Below are 14,192 nucleotides of genomic sequence, written 5' to 3'. Positions count from 1 at the left end.
TTACCACTGTGAGCAGTTTTGAGACCCTTCTCTGAAAAGATGTGCTGGCATTGGAAAATACAGAGGAGGTTCATGAGAATAATCCCAGAATGAAAGGGTTAACATACTGTATGAACAACGTTTGATAGCTCTGGGCCTGTATTCGCTGGAGGTTAGAAGAATGAGGGGGGAAATCTCACTGAAATCTATTGAATATTGGATGGCCCAGAGTGGATGCGGAAAGGATGTTTTCTCAAGTGAGGGAGTGCAGGACCAGATGGACATCCATTTAGAACAGAGATTAGGAGGAATTTCTTTAGCCAGAAGGTAGTGAATCTATAGAATTCACTGCCATAGATGGAGGCAAAGTTATTGGGTATACTTAAGGAGGAAATTGATAGGTTCTTGATTAGTCAGGGTGTCAAAGGTTATTGGGGGAAAGCAGGAGAATGGGGTTGAGAAGGTAATAAATCAGCCATGATGAAATTGTGGAGCAGACTCAATAGGCCAAGTGGCCTGATTACTCTATGTCTTATGGTCTTACGAATAGAAATTTCAATTTTAATTTTGTCAGCTGCAAAGTATTAATTGATTTAATGTTCAGTCAAGTTCTTATTTCAAAAAGACCATAAATTACCTTCTATATACACAAAATTCTGAAATATTATTTCAAATGCAACATTGATTGTCACCTTGCTTCATTTTTGAAATCCTGAAAATTATAGCTATTGGGAACAACCATCAATATTAAACAATTTTCTTTCTGAAAACTTGTTCATTAGGCTTCAAACAACCTTTGAGCTCAATACGCTCTTCAAGTCATTAACTTTCACAATTGTAAAATACGAAGTCATTTCTGATTTAGCCATATTTTTATGTGAAGTAATATGACCTATTCCGAAGTCATGTCAGCAATTATGAAAGCTTTAAAGCTTGACTCGTTTACCTTCTGCACTAAAGTACAATGATTAAACACAGAGGCATTCAAGTAAACAAGCTATTACATTTGGATCTGCAACAGAGAATCTGACCTAAAACAAAGTTTACCATAAACACAAGAAAGTATGCAGATGCTGGACATCCAAAGCAACACACACAAGATGCTGGAGGAACTCAGCAGGTCAGGCAGCATCTATGGAAATGAATAAACAGTTGACATTTCGTGCCGAGCCCTTCTTTGGGACATTACTTATAAAAAATTTGATGATGATATACAGTCCTGTAATTTTTGTTCCAATTATGCTAATTGGACTTGCTGTTCAAACAAAAGTTAATAGCTTCTTATGCAAAAAGATTAATACAAATCGGTATGTACTGAGACCATATTGCAGTGAATTAATTATCTTAACATATTGTAGGCCAGATATTGCCAGTAAATGGCAACAATTCCAAACTGAGAGTCAGAACCTAATAAGCAATAATAGGCACCATGTCTGTCAGGACACTTCACCAGAGACTCCCCATGGTTCCAATTTGGTTCGGGAAAAAAACTCTCAGATCCAGCATCAGCTTGCTTAAGGTTTATAATTAAATATATTTTGAGTAATTTCAGGCATTTAAATTATTGAAAAAATGAAACTATAAGGCATTTAATCTACTTCAGTCATATCAGTGTAAAAACGTTCCTGAATGTCAATGACAATCAGAGATACTTAAAATGCCCTACACCTTCAACAGATGGAAAATGATGGGAGAAGCTTTGCCACCTTTCATAGGATATTTAGGGCCAATAAGATACACCATCTGCATCAGATAAGATCAGGATTAGCGCTTCTATGCGCTGTAATCATAGACAGCAAATCAAGGCTACAAGATTTATCCCATTATACAGATCCAGTTTTTGAAATTCATTAATTGCTACATTACTGTTCTAACAACAATCATGAAATGCACTTTAGGTGAAGATACAGCAAATAAGAACGAAAAGGAAAAAGCAGAGTTTAGAAAGTAAATGTGTGTGTGCGTGCGCGTACGCTTGCTCTTGTGCATGTGTTGTAAATGACAGAGATGCACAACTGAAAAGCTAATAAAGAGCCATTGCTTCACAGTATCAGAGACCACATTTAAGCCTGGTCTAGGGTGAGGAGTGCGTACTCCCTATGAACACATGTATTTCATCTAGGTGATCTGGTTTCTTTAACACCCCAAAGATGTGCAGGTTTGCATATTAGTTGGCTACTATAAATTGTCCTTATTTTGTAGGCGAGACGGTAGGATCATGGGGGATGGGGGAAAGGGGGAATGAATTAAAGCAGAACTTTTTAAAAAATTATTAATGTGGAATAGGTGTAAAACAGGTGGTTGACTTTAGGTGCAAATTCAGAAGTCAGAAAAAGAGGGAGGGGGAGGAAGAAATGAAACAGACAGAAAAACACTGAAAGTGCAAAAGAAAGGAGAAGAGCCAAAGAGAAAAGACAGCAGCAAACAAAATGGAAGAAAGAGGGTAGAAAATGCATTTCTGTCATGACCAGAACTTTACTAGGCACCTAGTTCTATACATATTCACACAAGCACAGTGATAACTTTTCTTAGCTACCTTTATTGGTCTGCTTCTTTTCTGTGACTGGAGTACAGAACACATCCATTGGGGCCCATTCCAGGTAAAGCGGAACATGCTGGAACTAAATATGAAAAAACAATTATTTTGAGAGGGTTTTTTTTGGTATTATTTTGACAGGAATTAAGAAATATTTCCTAGGCAAAATACAAAGTGTTTTATGGATGCCCTAACAGGCTTACATGCCAAAGTAGCCTACGTTGTAGTAACAGAGCTATGGTGCATAAGAACAAGTAATTGTGCGACTATCAACTACAGCTGAAAGTATTAATGCTCACATCTTGGTCTCTCATTGAGAAATAAAATAAGGACTGCAATCCTAAATGTCAAAATTTGAAAACCAATATCTACCAGTAAATATTCTGGACCGATAAAACAATAAAGTCAATTTTAAATAATCACATAAAAATGGATTGAAATAAATTATTTGCTTAACTTATTTTTACTGCTGCTTATGTGCCTGACTGCCCATCACAGATTTTTATCAACCTTCCTTCAGACTTGCTATACCTTTCAATTTCTGTATCTCTAAATTTATACTTTGTGGCCACTTTATCTGGGAAAAGAACTGGAACATGGTGTGGTCTTCCTGCTGTTGCAGCCTACCCACTTCCATGTGTTGTGCATTCAGAGATGCTCATTGCGGTGCGTGGTTATTTTAATGAATGTCACCTTCCTGTCAACTAGAACCAGTCTGGTCATTCTCCTCTGACCTCTCTCATTAACAAGGTATTTCCACCCACAGAACTGCCACTCACTGGATGTTTTTTGTTTTTCCACACCATTCTCTGTAAACACTACAGAGCATAGGTTCCCAACCTGGGGTCCACAGACCCCTTGCTTAATGGTATTGGTCCATGGCATTAAAAAGGTTGAGAACCCCTGCTATAGCGACTGCACAAGATCAGCAGTATCCGAGATACTCAAACCACCTGCCTGACACCAATTATCATACCACAGCCAAGATCACTTTCAGTAGATCACATTTCTTCCCCATCCTGATGTTTGGTCTGAACAACAACTGGACCTCTTGACCATGTCTGCATGCTTTTATGCATTGAGTTGCTGCCACATGATTGGCAGATTGGATATTTGCATTAATAAGCAGGTCTACCTAATAAAGTGGCCAATTAATGTGTTTCTTCATTAAGTATTCAAAGCCATTTGCCTCAACCAGTTTCTATGGTACTGTGCCTCACATTTTAAAAACACTAGATAAAATAAAAATGGTATTTCTCTCTGGATTTAGTAAGGTCTATCTTGTAACTGCAGTTCACTGTTTTGGATTCTCCCCGAGATGAAATCATTCCACAGCTACCTGCCCAACCCATTACTATATTTGTTCTGTTACATCATTCTAAGTTTTAACCTTACCTACCCCCACACTGGAGACATACCAATTTGTTCAATCATTCACTCTCCTATTTCCTGTAAATCATCCTAGCAAATGTTATTCTGTATTTTCTCCAGCCCTATAGTCTTTTTACATTACACAGATCTGATACGTGTACAGTTCTCTGCAGCCTGACTATAATACCACGCAAACTGAAAACTGCATCACTGCTTTCGAATTCTATAGCTTACCTAAAAGTACCTTGTCAGAATTTATAATATTAATCTGCAAAGCTGTTTTTAATAATTGGCTTAACTACTTCCTTTGACCCCACTGTTCCTCCACCAGTATTATTTTAATTTCTCAAGCTATAGGTGATGCCTCCATTTTTCTTACCAGTGTGCAACATTTGGTATTTATTTGTGTTCGTTAATTTCCCAGTTAACTGCCCAATCTGCAAGTTTCTGATGCCTTGGACAACAGTACATTTATGCTCACCATTAACAATGGATTAATCGTTTGGTAACATCTGTAAATTTTGGTACACAGCTTCTTGTTTCAAAGTCCAAATTATTTACATAAATTATAGCAGTTGCCCAAGCACTGATACTCATGGAAAGCTAAGCCACCAGTCCTCTAACCATGTCCTATTTTGTCATGAGCATACAGTACAGTACTTTATTATCTATCTTTTGAAATTATACTGTGAACAATGATATCAAGGTAAAATTAACCATCAGTAAGCTAATTCTATATCTCATGAACAAAGATAGTGCAGATAACATAAGTTCTTTTCCCTAGCTGTTTAGGAAAAAGTGTTAAAGTTTCTTTTTTGCTTCTTAACTCTTACTAATCTCACCACCTTGAATGATTTCCTAATAACTTATAGAAGCTGAAACAATAGTTCTTATTACTAACTGAATACACTTAACTGTATTTTAATTGAACAATATAATGAGCAAAGACAACACAGCCTTCACACAACATGCTGGTTGTCATCTGTGAGCAGCTCAGTACTCAATTAATAATTAATATTACCATAATCTAAACCTAAATTAGTTTCTCTCTGGATGCTTTATTTTCAGTAGAGTACATATCATTTCAATTGCACTATAGGTAGAGAACAAAGTTTTAAAACACAACACTGAAAGTTGGAGTCTCAAATCCAAATTAAGTTTGGGTCTTTACCTGGTTTCTGTTGGTTACTGACCAATTTTAAAATTGTGAGAAGAACTTAAAGTCCTCTCTTGTAACCTTACTTTGAAATTAAAAAGCTATATATTCATTTAGATTATTGCAAAACGGCTTACCTTGGAATATGCAAGTTTTGTAAAAGCCCGTTTAGCCTCTGTTGGCTCTAGGAATTCCACAATAGCAGTTACTCCGGCTGGCGGAAGCAAAATCCGCCCAAGGTCCCCATAGACCTTAAATAGATTCTCCAATTCATGTACTCGGGTGCCTGCAGGAATATTCTTTACAAGGATAATTGTTTTACTTCTTGGTCCAGAAGCCTACAAATGTATGAACGAAAACTTGTGTAAATATCATACCCCAAAAAATACTGCTCACGTCAATAAAAATATGAAAAATTAAAAAAAAAATGCAGAAAGAATTAATTCTATAATCTTTCATCAGGACTTGAAATGTAAGAAAATAAGTTGTGCTTTAAGCTGCATGGGGAGAGAACCAAACCAGCAGAAATAAACTGCTGGAAGAACTTAGCAGATTTAGCCGCATCTGCTAAATTAAAGGGAATTCAATGTATCAGGTCAAGACGCTACATCAGGACTTCCAAGACTCCTTTGGCTCCTCAAATGCTGCCTGACCCACTGAATTCTTCCAGTAGTTTATTTTCTGCTCTGAAATCCAGCATTTGCAGCCTTTTTTGTCCTCTAATGTCTGTGATTTGATGGAAGCAAAGAAAATTGAGATGACACAAAGGTTAATCAAAGAATTGCTGGAAATCTGAAATAAAAACATAAAATGCTGGAAACACTTAGCAGGTCAGTAAGCATCTATGGAAACAGAGACAGTGAAGGTTTTCAGGCCTGAGCCCTTTCAACATCCGATTCTAAATGCATTTATTAAATTTAATCTGAAAGATTTCACTTCTGGTTTCTCCAACTGGTGAAATTCTTTTTGTGATGTGCAACACATATCTTACACTCATCACTTGTCAAATTGACAGGCACGGATTGGAATCTTAGTTTAAAATAGAAATTTTAGTAAAGTACACATGGAAATGTTATAATGTCAACAATCCAAAATATTCTCTTTAAACTTTCTTTAATTTAATTCCTTACGAAAGTAAAGCACCAGAGAATTTTGAAGAGAGACTGGATGAAATAGTGACACTGGATGAGCTGAACTACTGACATGGTTAAAAGTGCATCTCGGGTATTAAAGTACATCATTCACTTTTTGAAAAAGCGAAAAAAAAATAGGATCTATATATTTTCCCTCTCTGAAACAATTAAAATTGATGAATTCACATGTTTGAGTTTATGACCAATGGTCTGAGTAATTCTCACTTATCTTCACTAAATCTGAAATATGCATTTGATGAAGCACATGGAAGATGAGAAATGCAAACTTGCAGTGTATCACATGGAACTCTATGCCTGACCCATTCTTAATACTAGTGACAAGTTTTTTTTGATGAAGTTGTCACTTTACATTGACATTTTACAGACTTACAATGAATACTCTTATGACATCAGAATGCAATTATTTAAGCATCATTTTATTATCTCTTTGCCAGAGATTCAAAACCTAACCTTTCTTACTCCACATATCTTCCTCTGATTCAAATATCTACCTACAATTACCTTCAACTGAGGCAAAAATATCAGTATTGAACACTCCTCCGACAAAGAATTCCTTAGCAAATTGCCAGATAAGCAATTTCTCTTTACCTCTTCTCCAACCTGCTAATTCCTACTTAGCTAATCAAAATTTGACATTAAAAATATTAAATTTCATTATTTAGCATTAGTTCTGGAGTAGTCTCAAGTTTTTCATTCCCAAGTTTATCCTGGTGAATATACAGTATAAACTCTCAAAAGAGATTGCTATGACTGCCATCTAAAACAAATTCCTCTATCAGATAAACTGTTGCTTTGTTTATCCCATTCCTGTCACACAAAAGCTCTTACTTATTTATTATTTTTATTTTATCTACACAGAGTGGAGTAAGGCCTTCATGCCCTTCAAGACAAGCCACCTCAGCAACCCCCCAACAAACCTGATTTACCCCAATTGTTATGTTTTGTAGCTCCAAACCATAAACGTCATTTGAAAGGAAAACAAGAGACCCAGGAATACGAGTCTAAATTCATCCTTTACTTTAAGTAGTTGGTAGCATCAGAGCAACTGCAATTCACATATTTTTACATTTAACCAGAATGATTTATATAAACAAAGAATGCTTAATCAAACAATATATTTACAAGATTGCTCGAATATTATTGAAATGTTAAATACACAATATTTACCTAATTACGGGACAATTTACAATGATCAAATACCCTACCCAGTATGTCTTTGGACTGTGGGAGGAAGTCACAGCACCTGAGGAAAACCCATGAATCCCCAGGGAGGATAAACACAGACTCCTTAAAGAACGGCGCCAGAACTGAACTCGAATTCCAGAACACCGTGAGCTGTAATAGTATCACACTAACCACAACACTTACCATGGCACCCTCTTGCACTCTGCATGAAACCTTATGAAATCTATAATGTTAATACCTGCAAAGGTTGCAAGTAATCTAAAGTATAAATGCATTCTTCTTCCCAATAGTTATTTTCTTTAGGAAAGCTCAATTTCACATTAAGAAATGATAATGAAACAAAATTACACCAATGACTTGAAACAATTTGCATTAAATGTTAGGACAAGGTAAGAAATACAAAAAAAATCTTACCTAAGGGTTAACTTAATCTTGAGATTTACAATCACATCTTATTGATAGTCGTATTGACTATCCATTTTCAATGAAATAGAAATAAATTATATTGTCAACCAAAGAATGGCTTAAAATTTCTGTACTCTTTTTCAGCAACCACGTTTGATGAAAAACATGTTTGGGCTGCTGGACAACAAAAGATTAATTACTGCATGCTTTGTCAACAGTGCAAAAAGTATGTTATTGTTTCTGTTTAATCCATTAATCAAACAAAATTATTAACAGCGTCTGAAGTGGCAGCAGCAATTTTATTCTCTTACCTGACTGAACGAATCCAAGCTAACTCCATTATCAACTAAGAACTGTCTGGTCTCTTGTACAATCTGCGTCTCACCCAGTGCCACACGGACTGCAACACTGTCTTTTCCTTCCTTTAAAAAAAGCAAAGCAGTGTAAATTACCAAAATGCAAGAGAAAAGCAATAGCAGATCATTTTGCCCCAAGCCATCTCTGCCAGTCAAGCTGATCTGTCAATTTCCTCAATGTAACATACTGACTTGCCCCTCCATAACCTTCAATCCTTTATAATCAAAACTATCTCAGTCTAAAATATATTCAATGAGTCTGCCATCTCAACTCACGGGACAGAAAACTGGAAAGATACATGATCCTCAGAAGGAAATCCTCCTCATCTCCATTTCCAGCACTTGTGTAATTAGAGTTAATTTTTCAAGTTGATGACCCTTTAACAGATCGAAGGTTACTGAAATTAAATAGCAACTGCTTTTCTCCACAGACACCACCTAACTTCTAGCGTTTTTTGTTTTTATTTCAAGTTCTAAGAATCTGCAGTGAGTTTTTCCATTTAAAAGGCAGATGCTTATTCTGAAACTGTATTCATCATCTCATCATGAGGATACCTCAGAATCTTGTACTTTTGACAAGATCACTTTTCATTTTTCTAAAATGATTACAACTTCAACCCGCACAACCTTCCCTCATAAGATAATCAGATGTCGGTAATCAATCCAATGAGTCTTGTATAAACTGTTTCCTGTGCAGGTACATCCCTCCTTAGGCAAGTGTCCCAAAACATCATACTCCAGGCACACCAAAACTATGCTGGAGGAAATAATAAGTTAAACAATAGGTCTAACCCATAATTGTCTAACTAATTATTTTCTCCTCGGGTGAATCCTGGAGCTAAGAATGACTGTCCCTACGCCAGTAAAGTGTGCTCCATAAGTAATGAAGAGGTGGGGCAGATGCTGCCTCAACTAGGGTGGTAGGTGGATTCTTTATCATGTGTGCTACTCCTGCTGCATCTGCTTTCCACCTGCTTCTGTTGTAGACCACACCTTTTGTTACACAATGCTACCAAGGTCTCATCCATCCATGTCTGTGGAGAAGACTCAATGGGCTAAATGGTCTGATTCTGCTCCTATATCTTGCGGTTTTATGCACAACCGGGCTATTATATTGCGCAACACTTGGGCCTCACGTCCAAAAAAAAAATTAACTACTAAGCAGCCTTGAACAAAACCAGCACAAACAACACTCCCAATCCCCATCCCTAATCTTGCTCTGCTCTCAAAATAGCCCACAATGTCTAGGGCAATTAGAAATTATTGAAATAACTGGATTGTTAATTCTCTTACTGAAACCTAATTCTAATTGAAGAATATTACATTAATCTCTTTACCTGCATAAACCTGCATGGAATATTCTCAATACGAAATTCTCTGATGTTCTAACTCAGAAAATTATTTAGATTTATTGCACAATACCATTGCTAATCCACTTCCATGATTAAGTATGAACAATGCAGACCATTAGTGTTTCTTTGAAGGATAGTGTTTTTAATAAGTCTGCCTTGGACCTCTAAGTGAATTTGAACTAACAGTAGACAAACATAAGAATAAAATGCAAAAACATGACAAGTACACACAAAATTGGCCAAGGCAACCAAGGAGAAGGGTTAATCCTAACAAAAGACTTGAGGGATCTATGCTAGTAGCTTCTTGCATCAGGATAGTTAGATTTTACTCATGTCACTATCAATAATCATACCAGAAATCCTAGTAATAAACAAAGCCAAGAAAAAATTGGGTATGTAATCAGAATTAAAAAGTTGAAGTTTAAGGAAGTAATGGCAATAGATGATGGACCTCACGTGGTCTGTACATACCAGCTGTATAGTGAAAAAGGCACAACGGTACCTCATTCACCTCAGATGGTTGAAGAAGTTTGGTATGGCCCCCAAATCCTAAGGATTTTCTACAGGGGCACAATTGAGAGCATCCTGACTGGCTGCATCACTGCCTGGTATGGGAACTGTACCTCCCTTAATCGCAGAATTCTGCAGAGTGTGGTGCGGACAGCCCAGCACATCTGTAGTTGTGAACTTCCCATGATTCAGGACATTTACAAAAACAGGTGTGTAAAAAGGGCCCATAGGATCATTGGAGACCCGAGTCACCTCAACCACAATCTATTCTAGCTGCTACCATCCAGGAAATGGTACCGCAGTATAAAAACCAGGACCAACAGACTCCAGGACAGCATCTTCCACCAGGCCATCAGACTGATTGACTCACGCTGATTTGAATGTATTCTATGTCACATTGACTGTTCTATTTATTATAAATTAATATGATTGCACACTGCACATTTAGACGGAAACGTAACGTAAAGATTTTTACTCCTTGTGGATGTGAAGGATGTAAGAAATAAAGTCAATTCAATCATCAAACTCAAACCATGTACTTCATGGTGAATTTAAAATCAGACCACAATATGTGCAAGTTAATTGACTGCCAATTTCTTTTTTCCTGATTCCCATCACACTCAAGCATAGCCATGCACAGGCTTCTGCTTTCTAATATCTTTATAGGAAGAAACAATACAGAACTGCTGTCATTTCTCAGGGATCCCTGCACCTTTAAGTTTGCCAGAGACACAAAATTTAGTTGTATTGGAAATTGATACTAGTAGGAAATCCCAGAAAAGCAAAGATAAACAAAGGTAGGTAAAACTACCAAATGGGTTTCAAGATAGATTTATTTTGGGATGGGGAGAATAGTAGTAAATATCCACTTTTTTAATGTGGTAAAAAGCTAAGAACAGTGCAAGTCAGAGAGCTACAACAAGGAAACAGGCCCTTCAGCCCACACTGACCATCAAACACCCAATTACACTGATTCAATGTTAAACCCATTTTTTTTTATTTTTCTCACATTCTCATCAATTTTTTATCACTCCCATACACACCAGGGACTATCTGCAGTGGAGGAAATCTATGTGCCCACAGGAAAAATATGCAAACTCCATGCAGACAGTAACTGAGGTCTGGATTGAACTGGAGTCCTTATTACTGAGGCAGCTAAACCAGTAGCTGTGCCACTGTACTCGTCACTATGCCACATAAATGCAAAGAGATTGATGGTCTTATGGCCATAGGATACAAAAATGTGTCAGATAAAAAGATTTCTAACAATGGTCAATGGAATAATTTTTAAAAATAAGTGAATATGAATATAAAAGCGAGACAATTTTCTATTGTTATACTAAAGCCATGATAGAAAGCAGACCAAGTAGTGTAATTTTGTGTAAAGGGTATGTATTCACTCAACGGAGTGGATAGGTGTTATAGTTCTCCTAGAGTTAAACTAAGAGGATAGACAGGATATGTTGGGCTTATACATTGTTGAAGCAAATTGTGTAGTAATTTTATTGTCATTTCAGAGGACAGGAATTGTTCCCCAGGATAAAAGGGACATAACCTTAAAACTAGAGTCAAGCTATACACAGTAAGAACGCAGTTCTACTGTTCCAAAAAAAGACAGAAGTGTGATAGTTCCATAAAAAGAATATAATTAAGGCTACTTCAATTAATATTTTTAAGTCTGAGCTGAGATTGTTCTTAACCAAGGCATTATGGTTTAAGGGTACGAGCAGGTGAATACTGTAAGAATACAAATCAGTCAAATTGTCATTGAGTGGTGAAACAGGCTGCAGCAGAATGATCAATTCTGTTCCTGTGCATTGATGTTTATTGTACATATAATTTATTATTTATATTTTATTAGACAAGTACATTCTGTAGAAATAGCCCCTATGCTATTAGGTCATTTGAAAAACTTCGTTCCGCACTCAACACAAGTCCAATAAATAGCATAAAACTCACTAATGGGAAAAATGATTTCCATTAAACCTTGAGTGGAAAGCTGATATTGAATTCCAGCTTTGTGTGCTTGCTTATTGTTCTTGGCAGAGTTTTGTTCAGCAACTTTCTATTGAAAGTAGCAGATCCTATTTTTGCTTTGATGTTGCTGCATAGTTTGCAAACCAATTTATCTAATTTTTGTAACAAACATTAAAATGGTCAAAAAGAAAACATGCGCACTTTATGAATTTTTAATGTTCAAAATATTTTGGGATGCCAAGAGTACACAATTTATGATTAAACAAAAGGACTAACACAGAATTCAGTCAAAATCATTTTTAGTTATATCAGAAACGAAGGATCAGCTTGGGCTTTGACCTTGATATACAGGTGTCACCCGCTTTTCGAACGTTCGCTTTATGAAACCTCACTGTTACGAAAGACCTACATTAGTTACCTGTTTTCGCTAACAGAAGGTGCTTTCACCAATACGAAAAAAGGCAGCCAAGCTCCTCCCCCGGAACTGCATTCTAGCAGGCATTGCTTAAACACGTGCCTGTGAGCAGCCATTAGCAAGATGAGTTCTAAGGTATTGGAAAAGCCTAAAAGAGCTCGTAAGGGTGTTACACTTAGCATAAAACTAGACATAATTAAGCGTTTCGATCATGGTGAACGAAGTAACGACAAAGTGAGTTTGGCTTGTGAAAGTTGACAAAGATGATGTTGAAGAGGTTTTGGCATCCCATGACCAAGAAGTGATAGATGAAGAGCTGATGCAATTGGAAGTGGAAAGGATAACAACTGAAACCGAACGCAGTAGCGAATGGACCGAAAGTGAAGTCGTTCAGGAACTGAACATGAAGCAACTGCATGAGATTTTCGCTGCAATCGACAACAATGATTGCAGAAAAGTACGACTTTAATTTTGAAAGGGTATGTAGGTTTAGGGCATACTTGCAGGATGGTTTGAGTGCTTACAAAGAACTGTATGAGAGAAAAATGCAGGAGGCTAAGCAGTCAAGCATACTGTCATTTTTCAAGCCTTCCACATCAGCCACAGCAGACGATGAACCTCACCCTTCCATATCGAGGCAGGCAGACATAGAAGAAGATGACCTGGCTGCCCTGATGGAAACAGACCACGATGAGATGACACCCCAGTGTTCCACCACCCCAACCCCTGGGCCGCAGACCGATACACTGCCGCGGAGAATGCAGCGGTAGCCAGGACACACCCAGCACATCTTTAAGAAAAAAGCCGATCACCTCTGATCTGGGCCAACATTTACGTGCCGGGCGGCACCTAATTAATCAGCTTGCTTACTTTGGCTTTTTTCTTAAAGATGTGCTGGGTGCCTTCTTCGCGGATCGATATCAGTCCGCGGCCTGGAGGTTGGGGACCACTGCACCACCCCAACCTCTGACGACTCAGCCTAACACACCATCATCAGTGTACTAGGCGTTGTCTTCATGATTCCGGTAAGTGATACTACACTGTACATACATTATTTCTACTTTATATAGGTTGTGTATTTTTATGTGTTATTTGGTATGATTTGGCAGCTTCATAGCTTAAAGGTTACTGGAGGGAGTGTTTCTGCCAAGAGCACTTGCGTGAGATTTTCGCTACGGAGAACAGTGCGGCAATGATTGTAGAAAAGTATTTCTACTTTATATAGGCTGTGTATTTATCATATCATTCTTGCTTTTACTATATGTTACTGTTATTTTAGGTTTTAGGTGTTATTTGGCATGATTTGGTAAGTTATTTTTTGGGTCTGCGAATGCTCACAAATTTTTCCCATATAAATAAATGGTAATTGCTTCTTCACTTTACGACATTCCGGCTTACGAACCGTTTCACAGGAACGCTCTACCTTTGGATGGCGGGGGAAACCTGTACAGCAGTAATTCTACAAGTTACGTGATAGATCTTTTCCCTCAGAAAACACTGGCCCAGATATTCCATGCTTTGCCAGCAGTTCCATGGCCCACAGTACAGAGCCTTTTTGCTTGGTTGTCTGTGAAAGCAAAGTCAATGTTTCAGATTTGGCCAAGGCAAATTCAGAAGAATAGGGAGCAGAAGCACTAAGCAATTAACAATTCCAGAGCAGACCACTGACCACTGTTTAGTACAGTAAGTCTCAGATTTGTTTCCATTGCCTTCTTGAGTAATTCCCCCCCATCATCTCAGTACCCAAGAAAAACAAGAAAACGTGTTTAAATGACTACTGCACAGTAGCTCTGACA

General features: G+C 37.4%; 1 protein-coding gene across 1 annotated transcript in view; it reads right to left on the bottom strand.

Annotated features, from left to right (window-relative positions):
* rbm19 (RNA binding motif protein 19) overlaps nucleotides 1-14,192 on the bottom strand; it is a 265,310-nt gene that overhangs the window by 226,188 nt on the left and 24,930 nt on the right. The window contains exons 14-16 of the mRNA XM_072247529.1: nucleotides 8,098-8,208; nucleotides 5,180-5,380; nucleotides 2,516-2,600 (exon numbers count right to left, since the gene is read on the bottom strand). Coding sequence (XP_072103630.1) covers nucleotides 2,516-2,600; nucleotides 5,180-5,380; nucleotides 8,098-8,208 — 397 coding nt within the window. The remainder of the gene's footprint in view (nucleotides 1-2,515; nucleotides 2,601-5,179; nucleotides 5,381-8,097; nucleotides 8,209-14,192) is intronic.

Source organism: Mobula birostris, chromosome 31, assembly GCF_030028105.1.
Source record: "Mobula birostris isolate sMobBir1 chromosome 31, sMobBir1.hap1, whole genome shotgun sequence".
Lineage (NCBI taxonomy): Eukaryota > Metazoa > Chordata > Chondrichthyes > Myliobatiformes > Myliobatidae > Mobula > Mobula birostris.
This window is presented reverse-complemented; position numbering and strand designations above follow the sequence as displayed.